Raw genomic sequence first — 14,763 nt, 5'->3', positions numbered from 1 at the left:
AGCTTTCCAGGTGTTAAACAGTTGCCGGTACCTCATCCAGCTTAAAAGCAGCTAACTCGGCTTGTTTAGCTACAGAACTTTTCAGAAGACAACCAAGATGAAGTTATTCTTGTTGTTCGTGTTGCTTGGTGTTGCCTTTGCTAACAATCCTGATGGTAAGTGGGGGGAAAATGAAAAGAGAATACGAAAAAGTGAAAAAAGGTACAATTTTTCACGTTCACATTCAAAATCACTTGAGAATACGTGTGCTTTATTTAAGTTACATCCAAACTTAATTACTACCTTCTCGACTGTTACCCGTGGAAAAAAAGAACTATACTCAAGAAAATGCGACGAAGTTTGAAGCTATGAAAAAGCTTACAATTTAGCAAGGCTTAGGGTTTTCATGCCAGTTCGTGTAAATCTAGTTTTCTTACCTTTGACTTCAGATAGACCTATCGTGAACCAGTCCCTATTTTGAATTATACAATTACACCTCTTTAGAAGCACGTACTCAAAATCACATAATACTTACTCTCTTCATTGACAAATCACTTGAAAAGAAAACGCCGGAGTTGACGACCCAAACCTGTACGAGGGAGACATGATCCTGACTGACGCTCAGCGAATGGCAGCTGAAATGGGAATGGACGTGGATAAACCAATCGGTAGAGGAAGCATCAAGAATGGCCGTTGGCCAGGAGGAGTGATGGCTTACACTATTGACGGCAGCTTACGTGAGTAGCTCGACGCCTGTCTTTCATCGATCTTGTCTCCTCCCGCTCTCCACTCTATTGATCAAGATTCTATTTGTATGTTCCATTGATATAAATGCCTTTTCTTTGATATTTAGGACGTAACTCCCGAGCAATGAATGCCATCAGAGCCGGAATGAAAATGTGGACTGACAATACTTGTATCAGATTCAAAGAGAGGACGAACGAGTATGCGTACGCACACTTTCACATCGGAGGAGGGTAAGTATTGTCACGCTCTCTAAATCCGTCAAGCAAAACATTTCGTGGACGTGAGATCGTGAGATATTCTCCGTCTCTTGTCCCTTTAACTGTGTGTGGTCATGGTCAGATGACGGGCAAGCTCAAAGGAATAGTCTTTGCTTAAATAATATGTATGAACAGGTGCACCCTTATTTCACAGCTGCTCTTCTATGGTCGGACGAACAGGACGCCTTCAGAGAATCAGTCTCGCTGGCGGATGCTGGTACGCGGGCATTGTTGCGCATGAAATTGGTGAGTGTCACACATTCCCTAGATCACGCAATTTGCACACGTCCATGATTTTTTTCTTATTTTTACACCCTCTAGGTCACGCACTCGGTTTTTACCACGAACAGTCACGCCCTGATCGAGACAATTACGTTACCATCAACTGGAATAACATTAACCCAAGTAAGTTATGCATAATGAAAAAAGGTTTCTTTTCTCTAACAAATATCTTATCCACCTGTTGCACAAATCTAATATTTTTCTTTGAAGACATGAAGTTCAACTTCAACAAGTACTCAAGGTCCACCATTGATTCTCTGGGAACTCCATACGATTACAACAGCGTCATGCACTATGATAGTTATGCATTCAGCAGAAACAGGAGACCAACCATCGTAGCTAAACAATCTGGGGTAAGAACAGATAGTATGATTTTAATTAAAGCTTTAGCGAATGTGTATGTAGAAATGATAAGGGTTGTAGTCACTAAAGCAGGGAGGAGGAACAAGGGTCACGTGTCCACCAAAAAAAATTGCTTTTGGCACCAAAAATTATTAATTCATGCGGGATTCCTGTGGATTTGGCGGGAAAATGGGACACCCCCCCCCCCCCCTCCTCTAGAATCGAAACCTCGCTATGCCCCTGATTGAAATAGACTTTTCCCGTAGTCGCTTGGGTGATCACAAAACAATAGCGGTTCCTTGTATTGTCTTGATAAGTTCATACATTTGCTGTATTTATGGAAAGTTTCATCTCGACTTGAACTGTTCGTAGGCATTCAAGCGAAGTCGAGAAATGTGTAGTTATTTGAATGAATTCAATAAATCCGTAGAGCTTGTTAAGGTAGTTTATGGCAGGTACGCACATACGCTAGTAGAGCAGCCAAGAAAAAGGGCTATAATTCTCCCTCAAGCGGGAGACGAGGGTACACTCTGCGTCAAAAATCCTACATACTAAATGTAACCGTATCTTCCTACTTTCAGGTTAAACTTGGCAACCGCAGGTACCTGAGTAAGGTTGACATCCAACAGATGAACATGATGTACAAGTGCAGTGGTGGTGGTGGTGGTGGTGGTGGAATCGTTAACCCCCCTCCCCCTCCAGGTAAAAGACAAGATTATAAACATTATAAAAACGTTTTTGAATTAAAGGCAAATATCTATAAAGACAGATATTAAACATCGACAGTTTGTTCCAACAAGGCAGGTTCAAAGAAGATCATTAGAGGTCCTTTACCGCCTCTCTCTCTCTCTCTCTCTCTCAAGGCTCGATCCATCAATCCCAAGTTCAATGGTGAGCATCGAAGGCTATGACATCCATAGGTCTGATAGAAACCGCAATGGAGGGGGAGTTTGTTTATACTTGAAAAAGGGCGTAAATGGGAAAAACCGTAGTGACTTAACTGATGATAAAGTAGAGTCCCTGTGTTTTGAAATCATGAAGCCAAATAGCAAGTCTTTTGCCGTTTTAGCCTGTTATAGGCCTCCTAACTATGATACACGCTCATTTTTCAATATATTTGAAAATGTGTTAACAAAAATAGATTCTGAGTTTAAGGAAATTTATATCCTAGGGGATTTAAACTGTGATTTATTATCTACTAATATTAATCAGCAAACCCGCTATTTGAATACGACTGCTGAATTGTTTCAACTTACGCAGTTAATCACAGAACCAACTAGAGTCACTGAAAAAAGTAAAACCCTCATTGATGTGATCTTAACGAATAGCCCAGATAGGGTAGTCCGAAGTGGAGTGGTTCACATTGGTATCAGTGACCATAGTCTGGTTTATACAATACGGAAAATAGCAATTCCGACAAACAACAATCACTGTAAGATCTCATTTAGATCGGCTAAAAACTTTGACTCCGACAAGTTTCTTATGGATTTAGCAACACTCCCTTGGGATTGTTTGGATAATAAGGAAAGCCCGGATGACATGTGGGACAGATGGAAAGAGTTATTTCTCTCTGTTCTTGACTCGCACGCTCCGATCAAAACAAAACGAATAAGAAACAAGAAGTCTCCCTGGATGACAACTGATTTGAGGAAAGCTATGTACGATAGAGATAAAATGAAACAAAAAGCTACTCAAACGAATTCGAGGGACGACTGGAGTGATTATAAGTCTATTAGAAATCGCGTCAACAACGAGATAAAAAGAGCCAAGAAGTCATATTATGAAAATCATTTTGCACAAAATTCAAAAAACTCAAAGGAGGTCTGGAAAGCTATTAATGAAGTCCTCTCACGAAGGACTAAATCTGGCTCTTATGTAACATCTATCAAAACAGGTGATACATCGATGTGTGACTCGAAGGAAATAGCTGAGGTATTCAATTGTCATTTTTCTGAAATTGGGACTAAATTAGCTTGTTTAATTCCCGATGGACCGACTGCTTATAATGATTATCTAATTAGAATTGGCTCAACATTCACCTTACGACACACATCAGTTGATGAACTTATGAAAATCATTAATTCTATTGACGTTAAAAAAGCGACAGGTCTTGACGGTATACCATCTCATTTCATCAAGATTGCTTCACCAGTAATAAGTCAATCACTAGTGAAGCTATTCAATCAATCAGTTGATAAAGGGATTTTTCCTAACGGCTTGAAACTTGCGAAAGTTACGCCAATTCATAAAGCTAATGACAAAGATGATTTGAATAATTACCGTCCCATTTCGGTCTTACCTACTATTGCTAAGATTTTCGAGAGAATAGTTTTTAACCAGTTATATGAGTATCTAAACTCAAATAATTTACTTTCTCAAAAGCAGTCGGGATTTAGACCGCTTCATTCGACTACTACTGCACTCCTAGAAGCCACAACGGAGTGGCTTACCAATATGGATGAAGGTAAATTGAACTGTGTCACTTTCCTAGATTTTAAAAAAGCTTTTGACACAGTAAATCACTCCATACTTCTCCACAAATTATACTATTATGGGATTGCAGAAGAGTCGATAAAGTGGTTCAAATCTTACCTGACAGATCGTAGTCAGAGATGCTACATAAACCATACCTTATCTAGCTCTAGAACACTCGATTGCGGCATCCCTCAAGGCTCAATCCTTGGGCCATTATTATTTATTATTTACATAAACGATCTGCCAAATAGTGTCAAATTTTCAAATGCTAGAATGTATGCTGATGACACAAGTCTCACCACTTGTGGCACATCACAAAAGACTCTATTTGACGAGGTGAACGCTGATATTTCCAATATTCATAACTGGTTGAAAGCTAACAAACTTAGCTTAAATTCAGCTAAAACAGAGCACATGTTTATTGCTTCTGACGATAAATTGAAAAAAATTACCTCCGAACCACACATATATTTAAATAGCAAACCAATTACTAGAGTCTCTACAGCAAAAACTCTGGGTGTTGTGATTGACGAACGGGTGTCTTGGGTTGCTCATATTGATTACATTTGTAAAAAAATATCCTCTGGATTGAGTGGCATAAGACGAGTCCGCGATTACATCCCCTTGGAGACAGCTATTACCATATATGAGGCTCTCGTTTTACCTTGGTTTGACTATTGTGACGTGGTATGGGATAATTTACCAGTAACGTCTGCTGAAAGATTGCAAAAAATGCAAAATAGAGCTGCAAGAATAATAACAAAAAGCAGCTACGATGTCAGATCTAGTGATATTTTAACTTCTTTAGGCTGGAAAAGCTTACAAAGAAGAAGAAAGGAGCATAAAGCAATAATGATGTTTAAGACTTTAAATGCACTTGCACCAAAATCTGTAAGGGAACTCTTTTATTTTCAAGAAAATACCTACGATTTTCGTGGTAGAGAGAAGTGCTTAAAGTTACCGAAACCCAGCACTGAGTTTTTAAAAAGAGCTCTCTCTTATGACGGTGCAAAAGTGTGGAACTCGTTACCCCAAAGTGTCAGACTGTCCAATAATTTAAAATCTTTTAAGAGGAATCTTTCGTCTGTTGGTCCTTAACACTTTAATTACTATAATATTTTTGGGGGGTAGATGAGAATTTATTTCATAAATCTGTCTATATATTCTTAACGTTATTATTATTTTTTTATATATATTACCTATGAACTCGGTTTTCATGAAAACCAATTTGTACATTGATGAAATTTCCCGAGATTAAATAACAGACATCTCTCTCTCTCTCTCTCTCTCTCTCTCTCTCTCTCTCTCTCTCTCTCTCTCTCTCTCTCTCTCTCTCTCTCTCTCTCTCTCTCTCTCTCTCTCTCTCTCAATCAATGCTGCGTTTTGAGGGTATTTAAAGCTAAAGTTACACGTATTCGCATAGAAAACTCGAAACAATAGTGTGAAGACACAGGGCGGGTCTCTGGCATCACTTAACCGCACTTGCTCCAAATAAAACTTCATATACGTGGTCTAGCCCTTTCCTTATATAGCTTTTATCCTCTTACGCGCTGAGATAATTTGCCATTAATTGCACTGCAATCTTATTTAGTTTGTAAGGACAACAATCCTCTATGCCCAATCCTTGCTCTTGGCTGCGGACTTCACGCGGGAATCAGAGACCAATGTAGGAAGAGCTGCAAAATGTGCTAGGTGAGTTGAAAAAATTTGGACGAAATTTTGCTCAGTAGAATACCTGGATACCAAGAGAAAATGAACTTAGTTCATATTCTCTTGTGCATACCTATGAATATATCCTTTTTTAGTCTAATCCTGAGCAATGAGGATTAAAGCGACACGAGTGAAAAACGTCTGCGCATGCTCCGGATCCGTATGCAAATTAGCCAATACATACGTACGTAAATTTGACTTCCAAACATGCCTGATAATTGGACTTCACAAAATACCAAAACTTGGTACCAGTCCATGCTTGAAACTTAAGGCTAATTCTTTCATCTTGTGTTATTTAATACAGTATCTTGGTCTTACAAAAGTATACCCTGGACCTTTTTTGTATACTTGGAGAAAACAAACTTTATTTTCTCACTCAAACTCTTCAAAATTCTTAGAAAACATGCTGAAATGCACGCATGCGCAAACGTTTTTCTCTAGTGTCCCTGATAGCCTCACTTGTATGATACTTAAAACAAAAGAATATCTCATTCCAGGCTAATTAAAAAAATATTCTTTGATATCGTTTTCAGATGGACACCACCTAAGATATTACAAGCTATATATCTATAACTAACCTTGATATTTAACTGTGGAACATATTTTGAATTCTAATAAAGCATTTACTTAAAAAAAAATCCTTGTGTGTTTACTAAAAAAAAAGTTGAAGTTCATCAAAAAAGTTAAAGTTGAACAACTTGAAAGATCTTAGAATTTTGATATCTCGAAGGTGGGCCTATTTCAGCTGGGATTTCAAGTCTTGACATACAGAATAAATAGTGTTATCCGTGTAATCTGTAATGATCGCTAAGAATCACATGATCATTTACGAGTCACGTGACTGCTTCCCGACTCTTAATACGGCAAATTTGGAAGCTTTCAAACGAATTTTCCGAATGTAACTATTATTGCTGATGACACTAAATAGTGTAAGGGCCTCATGTGCCTCATAGCATGATGAGTCATGGTGATGGCGAGAAGATGATTGGATAAGGGTAGTCAACCTATTTTCTCCAGTTTTCCAAGGTACGCCCTCTTATTTACCACGACTTTTCTTATCGAGTCGTCAAAATATGTTGTGGACTTCCACGGCTACGCTTCGTGAGTACACAACATTTTGACGGCTAGATGACGAAAATTGTGGTAAATAAGAGTACATACCATGTAAAACTGAAGGAAATTGGTTTTTTACCACAAAAAAATAAAAATTTTACTACAAAAACAAAGGTAAATTTGAAACAAAAGAGGGGTTCAAGCGGGCGCGTGATTTGCTGACGTAATTTATGATTGTCCTCCTATTTCCCGCGGCTCTAGACCAGTCAGAAAGCGAGATCAGAAAATTCACAATACTGGTAAAAATGAAGTTCTTTTGTGAATCACTTCATCATTCGCCGCAATTTTTGAAATGAAATGTTTGTCCACAACTGAACAAATCATTCTCTTACCGCCATAACACATGCTTTTAGGAACATTCTCATGAATAATCACCGAATTATTTTTTAGAAGCCAGCTTTTGCCTTTTCAGTGAAACATATACTCTATATCGATTTATGAATTATTAATCAAGCACAAAAGAAATAAAAACTCCGTCGACTGAACAAACAGACACAATTAAGGAATACACAGATGACTAAATATATACCAAGAAGAAAAGAAGGAAAAAGGGAGGAGAGAGAAAGGAGGGAAGGAAGGAAGGAAGGAAGGAAGGAAGGAAGGAAGGAAGGAAGGAAGGAACGAACGAACGAACGAACGAACGAACAAAGGAACGAACGAACGAACGAACGAACGAACGAACGAACGAACGAACGAACGAACGAACGAACGAACAAAGGAACGAACGAACGAACGAACGAACGAACGAATGAACGAACAAAGGAACGAACGAACGAACGAACGAACAAACGAACGAACGAACGAACGAACGAACGAAAGACCGACCGAACGAACGAACGAACAAAGGAACGAACTAACGAACAAAGGAACGAACGAACGAACGAACGAATGAAAGACCGAACGAACAAAGGAACGAACGAACGAGCTAACGAACTAACGAACAAAGGAACGAACGAACGAACGAACGAACGAACGAACGAAAGACCGATCGAACGAACGAACGAAGAACGAACGAAGAACGAACGAACGAAGAACGAACGAACAAATGAAGTGAGCGAAGAGGAGGGAAGGAAGGAAGGAAAGAAGGAAGGAAGCATACGAGTTAAAAATAATTAAAAAAAAGGAAGGAAAAATGAAAGAAAGGATAAATGGAATAACCATGTAGCAAAAATGTTTAAGCTCCTAAAGCTGACTTTAAAAAGTTAAGTACATATTTGTAGAACTAATACCTCGATGTCCTGTCCCAAGTCAACAAAAACACATCTTACTAACCTGTGTTGCCTTCTGTTTTTTGGTGATATTTCCTCAGCTTCCCAGGTGCACAGCAGCTGAAATCCTCCTTTTCCCTTACAAATACAGCCATGTTCAATCTCCAAGCACAGTTCTTCCCATAGACATTCAAGATGAAGTTCCTTGTTTTGTGTGTTCTTCTTGGTGTGGCGTTCGGTAGCAATCCTGAAGGTGAGAAAAAAAGCGTTAAATTTTCTATCTTCTTTCAAAATTTTGCCAACTGCTCCGCGTTCGTTTGTTTGCGTTTCGTTTCTTCTTACGTGTTAATTCAAGCAAGCATATTTGCTTTTACATTTTTTGATGTAGGACATAGGAGCCTGTTGGAAAGAGTTTTTGAACCATTGTGTTAGGTGTTCGGTATCATCCCCGGGGTATCATCAGTATTAGCGACATATCCCTTCAAGACACTCTGAAGAAACGAGAGGAATTCTCACTCTACCCTTAAGATATAGTTTCCTTCTATCTTTTGAAACCCTTCATTTTATCAAACAAACTCTACTCACGCGTATGATGCCGAGTGTAAGAATCAAATCTGAGACCCTAGAGGCAACTGAGAAGCGTGTGTACTATAACAAGCTTAATGTGCAATGGCAGAGGGAGAGATCTTTGTCAGCAGCATACCATGAATCGATGAAATAAAGATATTTATTATTCTTTTTTAATGAAGTATTCTTTCATTAATTTAGATTTTTCTTTTGCAAAATTTTTTATTGTTTTTGTGTATGTACATAAAAGAAAACGCCGGAGTTGACGACCCAAACCTGTACGAGGGAGACATGATCCTGACTGACGCTCAGCGAATGGCAGCTGAAATGGGAATGGACGTGGATAAACCAATCGGTAGAGGAAGCATCAAGAATGGCCGTTGGCCAGGAGGAGTGATGGCTTACACTATTGACGGCAGCTTACGTGAGTAGCTCGACGCCTGTCTTTCATCGATCTTGTCTCTTCCCGCTCTCCACTCTATTGATCAAGATTCTATTTGTATGTTCCATTGATATAAATGCCTTTTCTTTGATATTTAGGACGCAACTCCCGAGCAATGAATGCCATCAGAGCCGGAATGAAAATGTGGACTGACAATACTTGTATCAGATTCAAAGAGAGGGCAAACGAGCATGCGTATGCGCACTTCCAGATTGGAAGAGGGTAAGTAGTGCCATACATTTCTATGAAAACACTCATTTTTCTGGTATTTCGGGAAAGGTACTAGGAAGCATCTTTCGTGGGGGAAGGGAGGGAGGAGGAAGATTTGTTGAGGCTAGTATTATGGTGTATCATTTAGGATTGCCAGCCACAATGGACAGCCCAGAGGAACACATCCAATTTCAACCGTATCGTGTTCTCCATTTTAACAATTTAAAATCTTAAATTTAAAAATTTTTTAATTTCTTAAAATTTTCAAATTAAAAAAAAGTGTTGGTTTCTAGGTGCTCTTCCATGGTGGGACGAACAGGACGTCTTCAAAGAATCAATCTTGCCAGTGGATGCTGGTACCCAGGAATCGTTGCGCACGAAATAGGTGAGTGTAACGCAATCTGTTATTTAAAAAGTCTTTGGCAGACACTGAAACCAAGACTGACCCTTTTCAGTTAAAGCCTAAGGTGAAACATAAGCCGGATACCGCGGGCATTTAACAAGTGTAACGCAATCTTCGGATTTATCATTTTCCTATTTGAACAATTTCTAGGTCACGCACTCGGTTTTTACCACGAGCAGTCACGCCCTGATCGAGACGATTACGTTACCATCAACTGGAATAACATTAACCCAAGTAAGTTATGCATAGTGAAATAAGGTTTCTTTTCTCTAACAAATATATTATCCACCTGTTGCACAAATCTTATTTTCTTCTTCAAAGGCATGAAGTTCAACTTTAACAAGTACCCAAGGTCCACCATTGATTCTCTGGGAACTCCATACGATTACTACAGCGTCATGCACTATGATGCTTATGCATTCAGCAGAAACAGGAGACCAACCATCGTAGCTAAAAAATCTGGGGTAAGAGTGAAGGGTGTCACGTGACTAAGCTTACGTGCATGTGTCTTCCCGCCTTCGGAACACTTATCTAAGAAGACGGCGCATTATCTAGTGTGCCGGTGACACGTGACGGCTGTGCGCAAATATTTTTTCCCTCTTCTTTAACGTTCCTCAATGAAACACTGTGGTTCTCCAAACCACAGCGATCTTTTAACCAATTGCAGATATTTTTATAGAATGCTGTATCTTCTCTTCAGATTTAAGATCCTGAGTGTTGGTTTGTCGGTTTCAACTAACCAGCTGAACGAGCTCCATGTTTATTGTTATTTATAGGTTAAACTTGGCAACCGCAGTAACTTGAGTAAGATCGACATCCAACAGATGAACATGATGTACAAGTGCAGTGGTGGTGGTGGTGGTGGTGGTGGTGAAGGTGGAGGGGTTAACCCACCACCCCCACCCCCTCCCCCTCCAGGTGGTGAGTATATCGGTATCATTATATATTGTATCAGGTCACTTGCTAAATAGCGTCATTTACCACAACCAGACTCGCTTGCACACTTCTTTTTGTTCAGTTGACTAGCAGCAATTGTTCAGACAAAGTTTTGAAAAAAATTCATTTGCACTCATTCTCTGATTGCAAATACATTGCCCATTCTGGATTTTGGGCATGGTATTGATGGTTTTCACGGCGGCCATGTTAGAGGAACTTAACAAAAGAATTGTCAATGAAGTCTTTTGTTATATCCTCCAGTATGGCCGCCGTGTCTTTGTTATTCAATTCTCTTGGGAATGGTTGAAAACCATCAATACAACATGCAACAAAACTCTTCACCAACATTTTTTGAAAAAGCTTAATATCGTGAGCACTGTCGTGACGGCGCGTGACACATCAATGTAAGAAAATTTAAAAGTTCGACATTTTTTCTCTTTTACAAAAAAGTTCGCAAACCACGTATATGATGATTTTTTTAGACTGCAAGGACACTGGTCGTTACTGCTCATACCACGTCCCAAGAGGAGACTGCAAGAGAATGCAGATTGTCAAACAAAGGTGCAAAAAAAGCTGCAATCTGTGTTAGGTGGGTCACGTTTTGATTATGAGGAAAGTAACAGAAATATTCATCATTCCCTATTACGTAATGTTTTTCTATTTCAGACCGCGTGTCATTCTCTTGAGAATAAGATTCTTTGTATGAGTTGTTTCCATATTCATGAGTCTTCTCATGCGCAACCGTTAAACAAGAAATGATACTCTAGGGAATGACACGTGGTCTGAAATGGGAAAACACTATATGATATAGGTAACGATGTCTGTAGTGTTAACGCTCAGATCAAACTTCGAACTTCACATAAGCCGAACCTAATTGAAACGATGGATAACAAGGCGGTCTTCTCTGATGTCAATAGGGTTCGGCTCATGTGAAGTTATATTTTATATTAGTTATATTAAGACCATATGCATGTCTCAAAATCCATTACCGTCCATTTATTCGGTATTTACTGTTATATTTAATACATCACCCATTGATGGGCCTCTTGAAGCTGGAACGTTTCAATATAAGTATTATTCCTTGAGCACTATTACATTCTCTACTATGTATCGGAAAATAACAATATTAACATTAACACATTTGGAATCGACAAACAAACAATATGATTACTATATTAATTTTTCACAATATTTTCTTTTCTACCCACAGATGTTACGAATTTGATTCGCTGGCTCATCAAAATCATGAGATAAAATAATTTAATTTAATTAGGGCCTTAATGGTATTGTTCTACCTATTGTATCAAATCAAACTAATTCTGCTAATGATTTGAAGATACATTGTGCAAGTGTAGTGTTGTCCCAGCACAGAGCACAGACACCTCTCTCATACGGACGCTTTCTTTGGTACAATATGCACTTATTTTGACTTATAACAGACCTCTATAATACGGACACCCTCTCTAATACGTACACTTCCTTTGGTCCAATATGCACTTATTCACTTATAGACAGACCTCCATAATACCGGGACGCTACCTCTCTATACGAACAACACTTTTCTTGGTCCAATATGCAATGTATTTTGACGTTATAAACGAGACCTCTACTAGACGTTACACCCTGTCCTAATACGACTCCAAAACACTTCCTTGTGGTCCCGCAATTATGACTTCATTCACTTATAAACAAAGGACCTAATACGAGCACCCTATTTAAATGACACATAGGTCGTTCTTTGTTTCCCGCACGTATGCACTTATTCTCACTATAAAACAGACCTCTATAATACGGCGACCTCTTAATAAACCTTATATCAGCGGACACTTTCTTCTCTTTTTCTTTTGGTCGCCATATGCAATTATTCACGATTATAAACAGACCTCTATAATACGGACACCGGGGGTGTCTTTAATAACGGAACACTTTCTTTGGTCCATATGCACGTATTCACTTGGACAAAAGTAAACAGACCTCTATAATACGGACACCTCTCTATATACGAACACTTTCTTTGGTCCCATCATATGCCTCAATATTTGTGACTTTAAAACAGATCCTCTATAATACTGACACCTCTCTCATAAACGAACACTTCTTTGGTCCAATATTCCATTTATTTTGACTTATAAACAGACCTCCCACTATAATTACGGTACACCTCTCTAATACGAACACTTCTTTGGTCCCGCAATAAGTGCACTTATTCACTTATAAACAATACCTCTATAATACGGACACCTCGTTAATACGAACCTCACTTCCTGTTGGTACAATAGGCCACTTTCTCACTTATAAACAGACCTCTATAATACTGCGGACACCTCTTTAATACGAAACACTTTCTTGTCTTTGGTCCAATATGTTCGCCACTTATTATTCATGCTTATAAACAGACCTCTATAATACGGACTATTGAAGCCTCTCTAATACGAACACATCCGTCTTTCTTTGGTCCAATAGGGCAATTATTTTGACTTATAGACAGACCTCTATAATACGTATCCAGACACAGGAACCTCTTCTAATACGAACACTTCTTTGTTGCTATATATGCATTATTCACTTAGAAAAACAGACCTCTATAATACGACACCCTTTAATACGGACACTTTCTTTGTCTCAAGTAGCAATTAGTCACTGGATAATACAGACCTCTTAATCACTGACCTACCTCTTTAATGACGGACACTCTTCTTCTTTGGTCCAATAATGCACGTATTCACTGTATCTTGACATCACATCTATACCCGGTGACACCACCTCTCGAATATACAACCACTTTCGTTGGTCAATAATGCAAGTATTTTGACTTATTAGACAGACCTTCTATATAACCCGCACCCGTCTCTATACATGAACACTTTCCTCTTCTTGTTCCAGATATGCAATTATTTTGACGTATACACGACCTCTATACTACGGGACAACCTTCGACACAATACAACACTGTTCTTTGGTCCATATGCAATTATTTTTCTTATAGACATACCCTATAATACGGACACCTCTCTAATACGAACACTTTCTTTTGGTCCAATAGCAATTATTTTGACTTATAGACAGACCTCTATATACGGACACCTTCTCTAATCCGAACAACTTCCTTTGGTCCGAATATGCAATTATTGTGGACTTATAGACAGACCTCTATAAAGACGGACCCCTCTCTAATACGAAGACTGCCTTTGGTCCCCAATAGCAATTTATTGTTGACACTTATAGACAGACCCTCTAGAATAGGACACCTCCTCTAATACGAACTCCCTTTTCAGTTTCTTTGTCCAATATGCACTATTCACTATAAACAGACCTCTATAGATAGCGGCAGCCTCTCGAATACGAAGACTTCCCTGTTGGTCCATATAACTTGTCATTATTTTCGACGTAGGGACAGGAGTGCTTCCCGTCATCGTATAAATACGGACAACCTCTCTAATACTGAACACTTTCTTTGGGCCATAGGCCCGTTCACATTCACATTATAACCATTATCCTCTATAATACGGACACCTCTCTAATCAACACGTTCTTTGGGCGTCCTAATATGGCAATTATTCACTTATGAAACAAATACCTCTATAACTACTGATCGACATGCACCTCTCCTAATACGAAGACTCATCCTTATGGGTCACAATATTCAATATTTGGACTATAGAGCAGACCATCTATAATAGACGGACACCGCTCTCGAATAACGAACACTTCTTCGTTCCCCCTATGCCATTATTCACTTATAAAAGGACCTCTAAAATACGGACCCTTCTCTACTACAACACTTTCTTTGGTCCAAGATGGCACTCTTTTTGATCTTATAGACAGACACAGGGCCTCTATAATACGGACCTCTCTAATACGAGACTGCCTTTTGGCCAATATGCAATTATTTTTGACTTATACGACACAGACCTCTATAATACGGACAAACTCTCTAATACGACACTTTCTTTGGTCGCATAGCAATTATTTTTGACTTATAGACAGGACCTCTATGATACGGACACCTCTCTAATACGAACACTTTCTTTGGTCCATACATGCAATTTAATTGCACTATAACCAGACCTCTATAATACGACCCCTCTCTAG

At 38.9% G+C, this 14,763-nt stretch overlaps 2 protein-coding genes across 4 annotated transcripts; both read left to right on the top strand.

Moving 5' to 3' along the window:
• The first annotated feature begins 3 nt into the window (after positions 1–3).
• On the top strand, positions 4–6,430 carry LOC148913584 (zinc metalloproteinase nas-15-like). Of its 3 annotated transcripts, none has more exons than XM_089033393.1 (9): positions 4–155; positions 543–716; positions 833–956; positions 1,138–1,229; positions 1,305–1,388; positions 1,476–1,618; positions 2,189–2,309; positions 5,674–5,774; positions 6,326–6,430. In XM_089033393.1, exons 1-8 carry the CDS (start codon positions 98–100, stop codon positions 5,772–5,774), a joined length of 897 nt encoding a protein of 298 aa, XP_088889519.1. In that variant the 5' UTR covers positions 4–97; the 3' UTR covers positions 6,326–6,430. The 3 variants fall into 3 exon arrangements, with proteins under 3 accessions (XP_088889519.1, XP_088889524.1, XP_088889529.1); XM_089033403.1 differs by having other exon boundaries at positions 91–155; positions 429–716; XM_089033398.1 differs by lacking the exons at positions 5,674–5,774; positions 6,326–6,430 and adding an exon at positions 2,471–2,631.
• A 1,809-nt stretch (positions 6,431–8,239) lies between these two features.
• LOC116301458 (astacin) lies at positions 8,240–11,940 on the top strand. The gene is made up of 9 exons (XM_031710524.2): positions 8,240–8,366; positions 8,931–9,104; positions 9,221–9,344; positions 9,626–9,717; positions 9,886–9,969; positions 10,057–10,199; positions 10,512–10,656; positions 11,154–11,260; positions 11,882–11,940. Exons 1-8 carry the CDS (start codon positions 8,309–8,311, stop codon positions 11,258–11,260), a joined length of 927 nt encoding a protein of 308 aa, XP_031566384.2. The 5' UTR covers positions 8,240–8,308; the 3' UTR covers positions 11,882–11,940.
• The last annotated feature ends 2,823 nt before the right edge of the window (positions 11,941–14,763 follow it).

The sequence above is a fragment of the Actinia tenebrosa genome, unplaced genomic scaffold (assembly GCF_029948245.1).
Source record: "Actinia tenebrosa isolate PJP-AT-01 unplaced genomic scaffold, QUT_ActTen_1.0 PGA_scaffold0__85_contigs__length_37466705, whole genome shotgun sequence".
Classification (NCBI taxonomy): domain Eukaryota; kingdom Metazoa; phylum Cnidaria; class Anthozoa; order Actiniaria; family Actiniidae; genus Actinia; species Actinia tenebrosa.
Note: the sequence above shows the minus strand (reverse complement) of the source record. Positions and strands in the feature narration are given on the sequence as shown.

Coding starts and splice junctions, on each gene's coding strand:
- LOC116301458 (XM_031710524.2), top strand. CDS start 8,309: ATGAAGTTCCTTGTTTTGTGTGTTCTTCTTGGTGTGGCGTTCGGTAGC. Junction 9,105..9,220: donor CACTATTGACGGCAGCTTAC/GTGAGTAGCTCG, acceptor TTTGATATTTAG/GACGCAACTCCCGAGCAATG. Junction 10,200..10,511: donor TCGTAGCTAAAAAATCTGGG/GTAAGAGTGAAG, acceptor TGTTATTTATAG/GTTAAACTTGGCAACCGCAG.
- LOC148913584 (XM_089033393.1), top strand. CDS start 98: ATGAAGTTATTCTTGTTGTTCGTGTTGCTTGGTGTTGCCTTTGCTAAC. Junction 717..832: donor CACTATTGACGGCAGCTTAC/GTGAGTAGCTCG, acceptor TTTGATATTTAG/GACGTAACTCCCGAGCAATG. Junction 1,230..1,304: donor CATTGTTGCGCATGAAATTG/GTGAGTGTCACA, acceptor TACACCCTCTAG/GTCACGCACTCGGTTTTTAC.